This window comes from Vulpes lagopus, chromosome 1, assembly GCF_018345385.1.
Source record: "Vulpes lagopus strain Blue_001 chromosome 1, ASM1834538v1, whole genome shotgun sequence".
Classification (NCBI taxonomy): domain Eukaryota; kingdom Metazoa; phylum Chordata; class Mammalia; order Carnivora; family Canidae; genus Vulpes; species Vulpes lagopus.
In genome coordinates this window covers 158,991,860-159,009,169 of record NC_054824.1, presented here as the reverse complement: position 1 = coordinate 159,009,169, position 17,310 = coordinate 158,991,860, and the positions used below count along the sequence as shown (strand labels likewise).

At 44.9% G+C, this 17,310-nt stretch overlaps 1 protein-coding gene across 2 annotated transcripts; it reads right to left on the bottom strand.

The window, feature by feature from the left end:
- Positions 1-2,535: 2,535 nt before the first annotated feature.
- Positions 2,536-16,568, bottom strand: METTL13 (methyltransferase 13, eEF1A lysine and N-terminal methyltransferase). 2 transcript variants are annotated; one of them, XM_041753086.1, is made up of 7 exons: positions 15,765-16,564; positions 14,290-14,489; positions 12,270-12,465; positions 11,260-11,427; positions 9,768-9,983; positions 7,467-7,598; positions 2,536-5,957 (listed from the first exon to the last, which is right to left on the bottom strand). In XM_041753086.1, exons 1-7 carry the CDS (start codon positions 16,417-16,419, stop codon positions 5,683-5,685), a joined length of 1,842 nt encoding a protein of 613 aa, XP_041609020.1. In that variant the 5' UTR covers positions 16,420-16,564; the 3' UTR covers positions 2,536-5,682. The 2 variants fall into 2 exon arrangements, with proteins under 2 accessions (XP_041609020.1, XP_041609029.1); XM_041753095.1 differs by having other exon boundaries at positions 5,930-6,066; positions 15,765-16,568.
- Positions 16,569-17,310: the final 742 nt, after the last annotated feature.

Sequence of the window (17,310 nt, the reverse complement as noted above, 5' to 3'; positions counted from 1 at the left end):
AGGCGCTAAGCCACTGAGCCACCAGGGCTGCCCCAGGTCCCACTTTCAATCACTTTAAAGGTGTGGTTTTATTGAGACCAGACTCTTACCTAACAAACATGTAAGACTCTCAGCAAACACCCGATCACCTTCTGTTCATTCCTCACACTTTATGCACATGTGGTTCCAGAACTCATCCAGGTGCTGCAACTTATTCCCAAGCTAGACAGTGAGCTCTGTGATGTCAAGAGGAATCTCTTTCCTTTCTATCCTTGGCACAAGCATGGAGTTGGGCATAGAACAGCATCTCCAAAAATAAACAAATAAAAAATAAAAATAAAAATAAAAAATAAACTATTGAATATAAGAAAAACTCAGCCTAAGAGTTTGAGAGACTCTTGGGATGACTGGGTGGCTGGGTTGGTTAAGCGTCTGACTTCAGCTCAGGTCATGATCCTGGGGTCCTGGGATTGAGCCCCGCAGGCTCCCTGCTCAGTGGAGAGGCTGCCTAACCCTCTCCCTCTGCCCCTCCCCCTGCTCATGCTCTCTCAAATAAATAAAATCTTAAAAGGATTCTACCTCTTATCAACCATTACTTATTGACAAATTTGTAGAAACAAATGACAAGACAAACTACAAGAGAGAAACTGGATTACCTATGGTTTAATGAAGTCCTCAAGAAGTACACTCAGGGCCAGTAATACTGGCGAATGGGCTGCTGAGCTCCATTGAGAAAAGCACCCTATAGAGCAAGCTGATCTCGCCCTACTGTCATCCACTCAAAGGGCTAAGAGATTGAGGTGTGCACGGGTGTACTGAAGTATGAAATAATACAAAACACAAATTGGTTTCTGACTCCAGTTCCTGACATAGAGCTCCTAAAATTCCTGTAATTTCCTGGTTGATAGGAGCATCTTTTGTTTTAATGAGGTGACTCTTGGTAGGTTCCTGGATCAGAAAGACTATGCCATGCTTAGAAGCTTAGAATTGTCAACCCCCCTCTCATTCTCTGAGGAAGGGAGAGGAGGCTGGAAATTGAATTAACAATCAATCATACCTACATGATGAAGCTTCCATAAAACTCCCAAGAGTACAGGTTCTGAGAGCTTTCAGTAGAGACACGTGGAGACGCAAGGAGGGTGGCATGCCCAGAGTGCATGGAGGCTCCACACCCCTTCCCACATACCTTCCCTTGTGCATCTCTTCCACCTGTTTCTTCTTGAATTGTAACCTTTTATAATAAACTGGCAAGTTAACTGTTTTCCTGAGTTCCGTGAGCTGCTTTAGCAAATTATCAAACCTGAGGAGGGGCCATGGAAACCTCTGCCTTATAGCCAGTTGGTCAGAAGCACAAACAACCTGGACTTGGGATTTTGAAACTGGCATATTGAAGTGGAGTTGAGTAAGACAGGGGGTAGGGGGGAGTGGCTCTAGGTCTGCACTAACCTCAGGCAGAAGTGTCCAATTTTAACTGAATGTATGACACCTAGTTGGTGTTAATAAGTTGGAGCATTGCTTGGTGTGGGGGGAAAAACCTACACATCTGGTGTAAGAGTGTCATGAGTCCAGTAAAGGCAGTGTTTTTCCTAGACAAAGTGGGAGGAGAGCATATTCCATCAAATGACTGTTGCTGCTTGTATTTCAGAGCTAAGGCAGTAATGGGAATAGCATAGCATAGCTATAGCATATGTTATTAACATAGCTGCTCACATAGATTTTACCTCAGTGGTCCTCAACTTTGGCTGCACGTTATCACCTGGAAAGCTTTATGGCAAGTCTGATGCATAGGCTGCATCTCAGCCCAATTAAATCAGAATCTCTGGGGGTGGAGCCCAAACGGAAGTATTTTTTAGTTTCCCAGGTAGTACACTGTTGGTGGGAATGTAAAATGGTGCAGCTGCTATGCAAAACAATATGGTGGCTCCTCATAAAAATAAAAAATATAACTACTCATGATCCAGCAATTCCACTTCTGGGTATTTCTCTGGAGAAAATTAAAATACTAACTTGAAAAGATGTATGTGCCCCTGTGTTTACTGCAGCATTATTTATAATATCCAAGATATGAAAACAGGTAACCAAAGTGTCTACCATTGGATGAATGGATTAAAAAAAATGTGTGTGTGTGTGTGTGTGTGTGTGTGCAACAGAATATTATTCTGCCATAAAAAAAGAAATCTTGCCATTTGAGACAACACAGATCTTGAGCCTATTATGCTAAGTGAAATAAGTCAAAGAAAGACAAATACCATATGTTCTTACAAGTGGAATCTTAAACAACAAAACCAAGGTCATAAATACAGAGAACAGATTGGGCGTTTGCCAGAGCCAGGGGTGGGGAGGTGGATGCAATGAGCGAAGGGGGTCAAAGGGTACAAAATTTCAGTTATAAAATAAGTCATGGGAACATATTGTACAACATAGCGACCATCATTAATACTATGATATTGTATATTTGAAAATTACTAAGAGTAGATCTTAAAAGTTCTTATCACACACGACAAGTTTCCCAGGTATGTTAGTTTTCTATTACTGCTGTAATGATTTACCACAGACTTAATGGCTTAAAACAAAACACATTTATTATCTTATATCTCTATAGTGCAGAAGTCTGAAAGAGGTCGCACGGGGCTAAAATCAAGATGTTGGCAGACCTGCATTCCTTATTGGAGGTTCTTGGGGAGAATCCGTCCTCTGACCTCTTCTAGAGGCTCTAGCTTCTAGAGGCTAACGAGCTCTCTCCTTCTTCAAAGCCAGAAACCATCAGTCAAATCTTTCTCATACTGCATCACTCGGACATTGACTTTTCTGCCCCCCTCCCACAGTTCAAGACCTTTGTGATCATGTTGGGCCCACGCAGATAATCAAGAAAAATCTCCTATCTTAAAGTCAGGTGATTTACAATATCAAATCCATTTGCTACATTAGTTCCCCTATGCAGCGTAATGTAACATATTCACATATTACCAAGATTAGGACATGGACATATTTGGGGACCATTGTTACCATCATCAGATGACCCCAATGGGAAGCTGAGACTACTGGTTTACCCCATAGGAATGGACTCAAGAAATGGCTATTAGCAAGCTGAGCCCTGATGGAAGACTGGAGGCACACACTGAAAAACCAGTGTGTCGAGGGATGGTAGAGAAGGGGCAACAGCCAGCCTAATCAATTTTACATTGTTGCAGAACTTGTTGCAGGAGGAAGGGGTTATCAGGTGATTTATTATCACTCAGCCTCTGAGAGTCCTGGGAAGTGAAACTGTACATTATGCCAAGGATGCTGGGACCATCTCAAGAGTAGCCACTGCAGAAAATGGAGGTCACTTAACAGGATGGGACTTTAAGACATTTGGGACTGGTAGCTATCAGCTTGCTCCTTGTTTTACATTCACTCAGAGCCTGGGTGTATGCCAGATTCTCCCGTGCTCTGTAGGCTTTCCCCCACGGTGGAAGATGCAAATTACCTGCCCATAGGTTGAATATGGCTTGAAGATATTTTCTGACTGGCCATTATTTAATAGTCACACACACAAATACATTCAGGATGTCTGGCTTTTCTTAAAAGATCTAGCTTTGCTGGGAGAGCATTCCTGCAGGACAGCTCTCAGTTGGGAGAACAGTGGCTGCCTTTTGATGGAGCACTTATTCTCTGGTTTGCTGCAGGCTTCATCCTAGCCTGCTCACTTCATATATTTACGTTACTTGTCTAGTCTGGAAGGTATTTGAGTTCACAGGCCTCCCCCTCCTCCAGAATTCCAATGCCTCAAGTTAGGCAAAATTCTCATTAAGACCAATTTGCGTGTCATCAATGCAAAAGTGAACAGCTCTTAGATGTTAACTAGGCTTACTGCAGTGATCATTTAGCAATACACACAAATAATGAATACCCTCTCCTCACAACTTCAGGAGCACACCAAGGGGGCTTAAGACCAATGTCTGAGTAAACAGCCTGAGTCACGACGTGTACATGACCAAAGTGGTCTCCACTGGTACAAATCTCTCTGTAGGAAATGAAGCTGAAAGCTGCCCAACTATAATTTTTGCCCACTGATATTTCTTCAGTCTCTGGAGGAACACATACTCAACATCACTCTTCTTTCATACCCACAGACTTCCAAAATTTTGAAGACAACTATCATCACCCATGACAGCCTCTTCCCACTTCCAAAGGCTTTCCAAGAAGTCTGCTTAATTCCCTGGATGACTTTCCCAAGATATTGTGGAGACCTCATCTTCATTCTGGTAAATCCTGAGGTTGGCTGTGCCACCCAAATGTGCTATTCCAAAGTCAGCACAGCTTGAGAGTGAGAACAGAATGGCAGAGTAGATACTCTGACTCAGACCCCATTCCTTTATCACCTGTCCTAACACTGAGTGAACTTACAGATTAGAAAATAGAGGATTCCCAAACTAGAGCCCTTTGAGGTACAGGGGCATTGCAAGACATAGTCTTCCCTTTACGTGATGGCTCCAGGGAAAGATCATCCCCTAAGAAATACCAAGTATTTGCAATGGATAAAATCCAAAAACCCTCTGTCCTTACATCCTTTCTCCTCAATGAGCTAATACAATTTTGTAAAGACGACACTCTAACTTTGAAATATGCTATACCTCAGGAGGTTAGAGTCCATTTGAAAGGACCTGTGAAGTAACTTGGGGTGGTGGATGGTGACGACATTTATTTTCCATGGTGATGCTCATTAAGTCAGCCTTGGCATAATTAGAGGAGATGAAATTCAAGCCAATCTCTGAACTGCTGGTTTTAGTTTCAATAAACAGATAGGACTGATGTGAGAGGCTCAAGTAAGATTTGCAGTTAGATGTGGTTTTAATTTAACTTTCCTTTATCTCATTAAATGAGATAGTGTATGTGAGTCACTTAGTAAGTTACTGGAACATGTTCGTTTTTATTACTAATCCATGTTTTCTAGCCATTCTTAACCATCTTTACTTCCACCGCAGTCTTTACACTGGGTCCCACATATAGCTGTCACTCAATGAAGGAGAGTAAACTGATACTGGAGATTTTAGTCGACTGTCTCTGACATGCAATTATGGGGCCATTTACATCCAACCCTTCCACAAGAACAGAACAAAGAGCTTAGGCTACAAGGCTGGGGTAGCTGAGGAAAGTTGTTAAAGTGGGTTAATAGATTCTTAAAACTTGGGATCATGTCAGCAGCAGTTCCATCTGGGGGGAGACAGAGTAGATTAGATGTTCTCAGAAACCTGTCTCACATTTATGGAAATCCTACTCTCTTTATAGTCTTCTGGCACAGAATACTATGCTATCTCACTTGAGATCATTCCCACAGAACCAGTAGAAAGATAAAGTGAAAGCAAACCAGCAATCAAATTTGATTGTCTTCCATCCTAAGGAGCTTGGTGTATAGTCATTAAGGCATCAGCATCTGTTGGGGGCTCCAGCAGGGAATCCTACTCAAGGACACAGCACAGGAAGCAGAAGGGATCCAAGTATCCAAGTGGTACTAAAGAGGACAGGATGGGAAGGACATTTTTTATTTCCCCAGATCTTCAGGCAACCTCATTAAGCTGGAGGTCGCATGCAACTGAGTATGAAATCAAGAAAAATATGAGGCTTAAAAAATACTGTGCATTATAATTCTTCAATCTCTGGAAGGCTAGGAGCCCAAGGTCAGTGTGGGCAGGAAGCGGAACAGACTTCCCAGCCAAGCAGTCACACAATCTTCACGGTCTTGAGCATATCTGACAGTATGTAAGTGTCATCCCAACCCCTCGCAGGCTTCCTCAGGGTCTGCTCCAAGGCCTGGGCCATCTCCAAGAGCTCTGATGTGGCAAGTTTCTGCTCTGGGTGCAGCTGACAGAACAGGATCTCGTTTACTTCACCCTCAATTCGCCGGACATACAGGAGAGGGAAGACTGCTTTGAGCCCGGTCAGCACTGAGTCCTTCAGCCCCAAGTCCCGGCACACGAGGTTGAGGATAAAAACACCTATATGGTGGGAAGGAAAAGAGTCATATTCTTCAGATCAGGAGACATGCTGGAGACAAGATTCAGCTCTGAGGAATATACCAATTCCTGCCACAGGGAGGTTGGTGGCCTAGGAAAACAAAACTGCGGTGAGTCTGCAGAGAACACACCGCATATGAAGACAGAGAAGAGCATGGGGAATACGTGAACTACGAGAAAACCTGAAGCTAATTTTTGCTCTTCTGTGCTAACAAATTCCCATTCTCCGTGCCTCAGTTTCCCAAACAATTGCTTTGAGAAAGAAAGCATACCCCGAGAAAAAAATGTACCAATTCCACAGGGATGTTAGCTTCCTGACGTATATTATGGAATATTTATCAGCCAATAAGAGGACCAAGGTTACCATGACCTGTGACAACAAAGGTTCCAAATAACTCTGTTCACTCAAGTACCTGACACAAATCAAAACATCTGGGAGGCTGTCAATATGGACTAAGAACTCTCACTTCCCAGTCGCAAGGACTGGGGTTGGAGTGCAGCTTGTTACCTTGTGTCACCCCGGCAAAGATTCCTTACTTGGTTTCCTTATCTTAAAACAGGCTGCTACAAAGATGACACAGCACAGCCTAGTGCAGCCCACATGGAAAGAAATCAAGCGGTAGCTAGCATGACCAAGCTGGGAGAAATGTGAATTGCTACAACCTTGTCAAACTGTGTGGCAACATCTAGAAAACCCCAACTTACCAGTAAACTATGATCCAAATTACAACCTTACCTACAAAAATGTTTTATATATAACCGTAGCTACAAATATATAACACACCTGCAAATATATCTCACCAAAAGGCATCTATTAGAATGTTGATATCAGTACTGCTTATAAAAGCCCCAAGTAGGAAATATCTAACACCAACAGCAGAATGGAAAAATGAATGTTGTATAGACACACAATGATACTACACACCAATATAAAGGAAAAAGGTAAACACAACGCTATGAATAAATCTCATAAAGATCATGTTTGGTGAAAGAAAGCAAACAGTATGTTACATAAGATTCCATTTAAACGAAGAAAAAAAATGGGCAAAACTAAGCTGTACTGGGGGACCTGGGTGGTTCAGTGCTTGAGCATTGGTCTTCGGCTCAGGTCATGATCCTGGGGTCCTGAAATTGAGTCCTACATCAGGCTCACTACAGGGAGATTGCTTGTTCCTCTGCCTATGTCTCTGCCTCTCTCTGTCTCTCATGAATGAATAAATAAAATCTTTAAAAACAAAAACAAACCAAGCTATACTGACTTAAGTTAGAACAGGGGTTATCCTTGAGAGGAGGATGAGTTACTGGAAAGACCTAAAAAGGTAGGCTTTCTGGGGTGCTGCAAATGTTCTGTGTTTGACGCTGGTAAATGGGTGTGTTCAACTCAGGAAAGTTCATTGAGCTACACTTATGACGTGCACATTTTTCATTTAAAAGAAAACAATTTTGAAAGGGCCCACCCCTCATCCCTCCCTAACCTTTTATACTTCCTACCTTCCGGAGTCAAGATGCTTTTGACCTTCTGCAGGAAAGGCTGGTCCACAAAAGCTGCTGGTGGACAACTCATGCCCAGTGTTGGATCCTTACTGTCTACATCAAACATGATGACATTGTAGCGGGGCCGTGCTGGGAAAGAGAAGCAAACAAGTCTTTGTCTACCACAATTTACATTCCTACTCCCTATATTCCCTGTGACCTGTGGTGGCCACAGGTGGCTAAGTCAGAAGGATGACATGGACTCTGTCGTTTGCCTGTAAGGGCACAAAGTGCGCTGTCCAGGAAAGTCGTGGTCAATCAGGGTTCTGCTGTGAGCCCCTTACATGAAAGACAGGGCCTTTATCTGATCTTTTCCTCCATATTTAAAAGCACCTTCCAAAGGCACACACATTCATGGGGTCCATGCTAGCAAGATTACTACTTGGTTAACAGTCCATCTATACCAGTAATTTTCAATCCAGGCAGAACATTAGTCACCTGGGAATATTCAAAATACTTTGAGAATCTGGGCTCCATTCCTGACCACCTGAGTCAAAAACCCTGGCGTGGGAGGAACAGGTCAGAGAGGAGATAGGAAGCCTCTGGTATTTTCCTTAAACTCCCAAGAAATTCCTAAATCAGGCAAAGTTGAGAACTACTGCTAGGCAGCAAATCAGCTGCCTAAGCCTTTAAGGGCTGACTCTGCAAATGGCTGAGGGAGAAAATGCCCTCAAATTAGTTAGTGTATCTTTTCTAGTCCTCAAACAATAGCTGGCTCAAGAAAGATTTTGCTAAATGAGAAAGAACTGATGATGCATTGGATGAGCTCCTTGCTATAATGAAAACAGTTTTTACAAGGGGTAAGCCTACAATACTACTGACTTTTAGCAAACTTTGAGACTATGATATCAATTATTCAAGAATTCATAAATATGGACTTAGGACTAGTACATGACCATAACAGGGCATAGCACAGATCTTGTTTGGGTTTCTTAAGAGAGCAGAACATGTCAGCTTCAGCTCATCAAAGTCCAAGAACAACCATTGCCCACATTTGTAGGAGTCCTCCAATGATCTGGAAGGTGGTTGTTAGAGGTGACTGCCAGATTATTCAAAACCCATCAACCAGCTGTCAATACAGCAACATGTCACCCACTGACAGCCTGCCATGAGCCTAGGGCAGTTTTCAATGTTTCACATGTACTAGCTGTGTTGGGCCTGGGTCCCCACACTGGCCCCAGCCTCAGAGGTAATCTCTGAAGCTCTGATATCCTTAAATTCAGTTTGCAATTAAAATCTCTGCACCATCTGTTCACCCCAGCACCAAGGTACTCACCCCAGGCATCCTGCTTTGCCACACCTTTACTGGGAGATGCCCTAATCCAGTGAGAACCAGAGTATCAGCGATGGAATGGGCAGACCAGGAGGGGTGGGTGGCCTGAGCTCACCAGGTCCACTTAAGACTGAACCAACCTGACTGACTTCTCCCTGAGGGGCTCAGGCTCGGGAAGCACCATCCTCAGCCTCCATATCAAGTGGCAAAAGGATCACAGAGCTGTTGCAGAACATTAATATGTCTTTTGTCATAAATCAGTGATACGAATTATTAGAGCAAAATGGAGTCTCAAGTCCAGCAGCAGCACGGCCATCACCATCCCCACGGAGTAGCATCTGCCTCAGGGTTCCTGAACCTCAGTACTACTGACATTTGGGGCCAGATAATTCTTTGTCATGGGTGGCTGTCCTGTGCACTGTAGGGTGTTTAACAGGATATTTGGTCTCTACTCACTGTCAGAAGTACCCTCACCCTGTGGTTACAAGCACCAAAAACACATCTGCAGACACTGCCTGATGCTCCTCAGCTCTACAACCACTGATCTACATGAACGCTGTTTTGCTCTATCTCTGGCTTCACCTCCAGCTGAAAGACTGAAAAAAAAACACTCCCAACACACACCCCAACTTTTCTTCCTCTTTTCCTCACCCACTACAGACCTTACGTTTCTTGGGAGGATGAGGAAGTGACAAGAACCCAGAGTCAGAAAAGAATCAGGTGCTAACTGATCTGTTAGCACCACAAGGGCAGAAACGGACTGTTTGGTGCTGTAGCCCAACCCCTAGCACAGTGCTGAGCACATGGTCGGCACCCTGTATTCACTGAATCAATACATCAACCAAGGAATGAACAAATCTACAGGTCTAAGACTGGGACAATGCTAATGCTGCCGTCTTAGGGATGAATTCTAGAGGCCCTTGCAGGCCTGACAACCTTGGATTAATCTTCCCTCAGCACCCCTCCAAAGTCTCCAATAGCAGTACCTTCTCTTCCCGCCAGGCTGGTAATATAGTCCAGGCCATCTGCAATATGGACCTTCATCCGCTCGCTCTGGGAGAAGCCAAACCACTGAGTGGCCACGTCCAACATGGAGGGGTCGATCTCCACAGCATCAATGCAGGACTTCGGGAAATGATCGTGGACAAACAGGGGGAGGCTGCCCCCACCCAGGCCTACCACCAACATTGCCAGGGGTGTCTCTGCAATAAAAGAATAAAGTATCATTTGACAATCTGCTCGCTGACAGTTTTTTACCATCCTTGGGGATGGGAAAGGAGGAAGTTGGATTACTGGCTCTGCCCAGGGGACACACAGTTTAGAGGCCTAGCCTCTCTGTCTCATCCCAGAAATGTAGAAGCCAATCTGACATCTGAAAACTCACCCCTGGTTACACAATCCTTTCTTTACTAGATCCAGAAGCTGAACCAGTGTGTTACTATTACACACCTTTAATGATCCCCAAGCACTCAGCTGACATCGTATCACCATCCCTAACATAAGCATTATTAGATTCCCCCTAGTAACTGGGAGGGATGATAGCCAACATCTCTCTCAAGATAACAAGGCAGTGGAGATGCAATGCCCTCTGCCCAGCCATCAAAGGCCACAACTGCCCTCTCAGACACATAGCCTAGCGACAGCAATCCATGTGAGTGAGTTCCAGAAATCACAGAAAACAAAGGCCCAAATCCTAGCTGTAAGTAGAGAAACCTCAACTACCACAGGAGGATAGAAGTCAAGAAACAAGAATCACCCAAAGGAGACATTAAATATTGGATTAATATCTGAGGATTAAACCTAAGAACAGAGACTTTAGGGACATACATCAGCACCTATACAGGCCAAAAATACAGGGTGTTTCAGTAAGACACACTCAGGACTTCAGGTGAACAGCTACAAGCTTCGATAGAAAAATGAGTACTTTTTTACTACTGTAGTTGGAGCCAAACCTGTTATTAGTAATAAGGCTAAGACTGTACTGCCTACAATATAGGCTTTTTTATTTAAGTAGAAATTCAAGTAAGAATCGCATCTGGTGCTCAAATTATAACACATGACTGAAAAGCCAGAAATTCTTCTAAAATGCAAAGGCATTTTTGGAGTCATGATTTTTAAAGGTTAATCTGGTTTCATGGGTAGACTCATAAGCAGACACTCATCAAACTGAACAACTTAAAATCTGTGTACTTAGTGTCTCATTGAATATATTTTATACCTTAATATTTTAAATAAATTAATAAACAAAAAATTTAGACATCCACACATGCAGCCTTTTCAAGATCACAATTAGAGTTGAGGGAAAAGTTACTGAATGTTTATTAAATTAACTTGGGAGATGGCTGGGAATAAGAAAGCTTTGCTGTATGAGCATTTGTTGGTCTCTAATCGCTGTGCTCAAAGCACAAGCCAGCTGACAGGGCATCCATCTGCAATCTTACAGGCCCCTCCTGTGGAGGGCAGGGGCACTTCCCTCACCTAAGAGCAGCTCCGGGTTTCTCAGCAGGGCAAGGCCAGCAATCATTGCTTTGTGGTGTTCACAGCACAGGTAACTCTTGTCAATGGACTGCCCTGGGGCTGCTGAGAGGTCCTCAGGAGTGTTAGCAGGCCGCTGCTTTTTCCTGTCCTTTTTCCGTTTCTTCTGGGCTAAAGAAGAGATAGAGATGATGAGGGCCTATGCTTACTTAGCACTGTAGTCTGTGGAAGGGAGCTACATCAGCAGCACTGTGCTGTAGTGAGCTTGATCAACTCAAAACCCACACCACTGGGCATGGAGCCTACTTAAAAAAAAAAAAAAAAAAATCCCAGAGGACATGGCCTAGATCTAGGTTACTGCCCAATACTGTAACCTCCAGCCACTTGCAGCTATGGAAATGTAAACATTAATACAATTTTTTAAAAAGACTCAATTCCTTACTTGCACCAGCCACATTTCCCATGATCAGGAGCCACACATGGTTAATGGTGACCATATTGGGCAGTTAAGTGATTATTAAACATTCCCTCCAATGTAGAAAGTTCTACTGAATAGCACTGGGCTAGGTGACCTCTAAGGTACTCACCAACTCTAAAGCCCCTCTGAAACATGCTAGCAGGTGGCACTATGGAGAGGCTCTAAATGTTTCTGGCTCATCTCACAGAAGTTTACTAATGAATATAATACAGATGCATATGAAGCAACATGCAAAACAGCCTCTAAACTGAAGGCATTAAAGTGATAATCACAACTATTTGGTGAACCACCTCTCCAGCCCATCATTTCAGACCCAGGCTCTGCTCAAGAATAACATACACCTCTATTTTGCTTATTGCCACTTACACTTTAAGAGCCCAGATGGTAACAGGACAACTTGCAGAGCCCTGTGCCTCTGACCACAGGTACCCAGTTCTGTCCTACATCTTAGCCAAGCTGCCAGGTCTTTCTACCACCCAGATGGAGAGTCTAGCCATGTCCACTTGGATCCTATTAGGTGTTGATGATACCTCACCTCTGTGAGATGCATCCTTCAGCAACCTTGCTTCTGACTGCACCACATTCCTGTTGCTAAGGAAGATCAGCCGCCGGAAATAGTGCTTGTCATCCCCCTGCACATCCTCAACCACGTAGCTGCCACTCAAGGGACTGCAGTTTTGGTGCTGAACGGTCCGGACCCCAATGTCCCCACCCACAGACAGAAAGGGCACCTGAAGATATAAAAAGAGATGTGGTCAAACACCACCTCAATTAAGAAACGTGAGGAATTATAACCCTTTCCCTTTGTGGATATATGAGGAATCCCCATATCAAGGTTCTAGACAGCAAAAACTTCCAAGGTTTGCCTTGAACTTTCCTGGAGCCTTTCAACACATCCCAAAAGATTTAATTCACTCTTCTGAAAACCAATTGAACACAAAGATTTCCAAAACCCTCAGTGAAATGCAATGGGTTCTCCCTAAGAAAAAAACATGAGTGGGGATCCCTGGTGGCTCAGCGGTTTAATGCCTGCCTTCGGCCCCGGGCATGATCCTGGAGTCCCGGGATCGAGTCCTGCATCACGCTCCCTGCATAGGGCCCGCTTCTCCCTCTGCCTGTGTCTCTCTGCCTCTCTCTCTGTCTCTCATGAATAAATAATAATATCTTAAAAAAGAAAAAAAATGAAACAAAACACATGAGTTTCTCTTTAAGAATCCTCAAAGGACTTTCCATAAAAGCTAGAGGGAACACTCAGGAGAAGACTATAACTATGAGAGAAGGAGCCTGAACAGGGATAAAGACAACAAAATCCAGAGGGAAAGCAAAAATTTCAAGTTTGGAAAATCTCTCCCTCCCCCCAATTATTCTCACATTTTCCCTTATTTTTTCTAAACAGGAGAAAAAACTAGGAGAAAAATACATTTTCCCCCCAGACTTTTCCATTTATCTTTCTAATCTTTACTCTCTCTTTCTAATCATTTCTCTTTTCTAATCTTTTAAAGACCTCCAAGAAAATGTCATAATCACCAGGGGCCTCTGACTTTACAGAAATGTAGGCATTGGACAGAAGGTGCCAAATGACCTCCCCACAGGATCCACATCTCTCTGGTGGACACCAACCCCAGAGTCTGCCAGGAAGAATCAAGCACGTTCATCTGCAAACACTAGACAGCCTAGTGGGCAGAACAACAGGCTATAACCTGGGAGTCTAGGTTCATCTTTTCAAATCTGTTACTTCAGCAACAAGCTTCTAGGGACCCTGGCCTTCCTATCCATCATGGATAAAGTACCTGCAGTACATTCACCAGTCAATGAGCAGGATGGAACAAGACAGTATAGGCTGATGAATACCATAACACTACTTGCCAAAGTAGTGTTTTCCTCCACAGGAAAATACCTGACCAGCAATACTAATATCGTGAAAACTAACCTGAGCTGTTTTTGCCTCTTTTCCATTCTACACTCAGATAATGATGGTTCTAGAAAACAAAATGGTCAAGGAAGGCCTGCACAAAAAAGGGTAAGGAGAAACATTCTTTTTTTTTTTTCTTTTCTTTTCTTCAATTTTTCTATTTATTTATGATAGTCACAGAGAGAGAGAGAGAGAGAGAGAGGCAGAGACACAGGCAGAGGGAGAAGCAGGCTCCATGCACCGGGAGCCCGACGCGGGATTCGATCCCGGATCTCCAGGATCGCGCCCCGGGCCAAAGGCAGGCGCTAAACCGCTGCGCCACCCAGGGATCCCAAGGAGAAACATTCTGAGCAATGCACAGTATAAAGAGCTGGAGCCTGCAAGGGGAAGAGCATTTGTGGAGTCTCAAAGGCCACACAAACACAGATGGTACTATGGGTCTCCAAAGAGCAACTACTCACCTTCCTCTCACTACCTGAAGCAAGAGAACTAAGTACTGACCACTCAGTTCTGAGGTGTTGATATGCCCTCCAGGAACAGCCTAAGGGAAGAGACACTAGTCCCAGCTCCAAAACACCTTCTGCCTTCCTACCTAATACGACTTCTCTAGAGATCTGTGAAAGCTCTGCCAAAGCTTTGTTACCTGCTGCTGGCTGGGCATCCCGGCAGGAGCCAACTCCATAACTCTGGCTGACAGCTCAGCCTGGATGCTGTCCATGCCTTCATACTGCTGACCTCGGTGGAGGGCCACTGTGATCAGCCTCCTGAAGCCTGCACTGGCCGCCAGCTGCTTCCGACCCTCCTCCATGCCAAAGAGCCACTCGGTCTCCCGACCCTGGGGGACTGGAAAGAGGCAGCTGGTGACAGGGAGTCCAGGGAAGAGTGTTCAAGCCCCAATCAATATGACCTACATGGCCACGAGTCAGCCCTGGCGTAGGCCCAGCATCCCTTCCGAAAGTGACCCACTGAGGGTTATCACTTCCCTAGTACACAAGGCTCACAGCAAAGCAGCCATCAGACACATGGTAGGACCCACATGACCCTGTGTGTAAGAGGAGAGAGGCAGGCACCTACTGCAAGAAAAATAGCAATAATGCTAACGCTTACTGCATGCCAAGCAGTATTCCAAGAAGTTTACAAACAGAAACTAATTGAATTCTCACAGTAGTCTAAGGTACAGGTGGTATTAATATTCCCATTTATAAATGAGGACATTGAGACACAGAAGCTGAATTATTTGCCCAAGTTATTTGCCAATTAATTTCCCACACAATTAGTAAATGGTGAGGCTGAGACTTAAACCCAGGCAGTCCAGCCCCAAATTCCATGCTTATACTGGTTATACCATTTGTTCCCAAAGGTAGACAGGTAGGATTATGGAATACTTGGGAAAATAGCTCACCTGTCAGCAAATCACCAGCATGATGATTTCAACACCTTGCCATTGTCTAGAATTTGCTACTTTTGAAAGCACTTCCTCATCCTTATCATTAAACACCACTATCGTTTATTAAGCACTTACCATGTGGGAGCAGCACCCTAAGAGACCTTACACTTTTCACACCTATATGACACAGTCAACTAAATCACTTTATAGATGAGGAAACTCAGGCACAGAAAGAAAAGGAATGTCTGAGGTCACAACACCAAGAACAAACAGACTGAGCTAGAACTGGAACCCAAATAGTCAGTTTTTAAGCTACTACTCTGTACTTACTGTCTCCCTAAATTCAGCAGAGAAGCACAGCAAATTCCCCCCAAGTCATGCAGCTCACAGGCTACAGAGCTGACTCTGCTGCTTGTTACTCCATGTTACAAAGTAACTCTCAACACTGTGAGACTTACCTAAATTGATCTGTCTTGCCTTTCTCTCCTCCCTACCAAACCCATTCTCACACTTCACCAAGCTTTTGCAATGAAGATGTGAAGAAATATGCCTCAAATCTTAAGTAGGTAGCTGGGCAGCTGCTACTCCCTGTTCCTCAGGCCTGGACTAGTCTAAACTCTTGAAGTGCCACCCCCTGCAAGATAAAATCGGCCAAAGCATACCCATCCACCAAAGACCCAGCCCCTATGAGCCAGCCCCTCCAGGGAAGAGAGGGAGCAATCCCAACTCACTGATGAAAATGGCAAAATGATTGTCCCGCGATGGTTTCACAGTGGGGCTGTCCACCACGTGGAGGGTGTAGCGTGGCTCCCCCGTGTCCCCATCGCACAAGTCCAGAGATACACTCCCCAGCCCGGCCTTGCGGTACAGCTGGCTGCACAGCCAGGCATACTGCTGCCGCTCCCGCACCGCCTCAGCCAGCCGCTCGGCACTCTCCAGCCGCACAGGCTTGCCCTGCTCCTGAGCACAGAGCTCAAAGATTTGAAGGGCAGAGCCAGGGACTGGCCTGAACTTGGTCATGATGAAGGCAAAAACAGGTAGGGAGAACCGAGGCTCTGCTTCCAGCACCTGGTCCTGGCTGTTGGCCACCTGGTGTACCCTCACCATCCACCCCTCCCGAGAGAAGTGACCCACTGCTTTCTTCAGGATGTGAGCCTGAGCCAGGGAGATGCAGAGGTAGCGACCGCCCACCTGCAGGACACGGCCAACCTCAGCCAGCATCCTGTCCACTTGGTGCAGGGTCTTCTCCTCCTCGTCCGTCAGGACAGCGTCCAGGGTGCCCTTATCCAACACCACCTGGAAGGAAGCATCAGGAAACTCCATCTGTGTCATGTCCATCTTCAAGAAGCTCATCTGGGGCCGTCGGCTGGCATTCCGCTCCTTCATTTGCTTGATGACCACCTCACTGATGTCGATGTTCACTATATCCTGATACCCCACATCATACAGCTGTTCACTGAGCTCTGAGTTACCGCACCCAATCACCAGTACCTGAGGGAAAAAGCCAACAAGATGAAGGTGATCAAGGTAAAGGAATAACTGGCAGATACTTCCCAGAATCAAGTCTCCACATGGCTGTCAAGTTCTTAGAAGATGCAGATGCTACTGTCAGGAGAGAGCACCATTACAGAGGTGATTCTAGACTCCGTCTTGAAAAACTAGGGCTTTAAGAATCTCACTTTGAAATCCACATTCATGGGGCAGCCCGGGTGGCTCACAAGTTTAGCGCCGCCTTCAGCCCAGGGCGTGATCCTGGAGACCTGGGATCGAGTCCCACGTCAGGCTCCCTGCATGGAGCCTGCTTCTCCCTCTGCCTGTGTCTCTGCCTCTCTCTCTCTGTCTCTCATGAATAAATAAATAAAATTAAAAAAAAAAAAAGAAATCGACATTCAGCCACAATGATGCAAAGTATGTAAAAAGGGACTTTCCATATTACAAAAACAACCTAGTCCAAGCTTTCCCTGAAGCAAGCATTGAACACTCAAGAAGGGAGAGAAGTCACAGAATCTAAAAACAGTAGTTTGAACTCAAACCTCCTGTTTTACTCTTGAAAACCTTGCTGTGACATAACTCTATTCCACTCATGGCTTCAGGTCCACCTGACCATATTCTGTTACTTTGTGTGTTTCAGTTGGCTCCACCACCAGTACAGGAGCCCAAAGCAGAGCTTGAACTCACAGCCCAGAGACCAAGACCTGAGCTGAGCTCAGGTCAGACGCGCCCCCGCCCCGGTGCCCACACTCTCCTATTTTCTAAAGCCAAACTTAAAACACAAGT

Excerpts from the sequence above, each read along its gene's own strand:
- METTL13 (XM_041753086.1), bottom strand. The coding sequence starts at position 16,419 with ATGAAGGAGCGGAATGCCAGCCGACGGCCCCAGATGAGCTTCTTGAAG. Across the intron at positions 14,490-15,764 it reads TCATTTTGCCATTTTCATCA|TCCCCCAGGGTCGGGAGACC; the intron begins GTGAGTTGGGAT and ends GCCTCTTTCCAG. Across the intron at positions 12,466-14,289 it reads GGATGCCCAGCCAGCAGCAG|GTGCCCTTTCTGTCTGTGGG; the intron begins GTAACAAAGCTT and ends TTATATCTTCAG.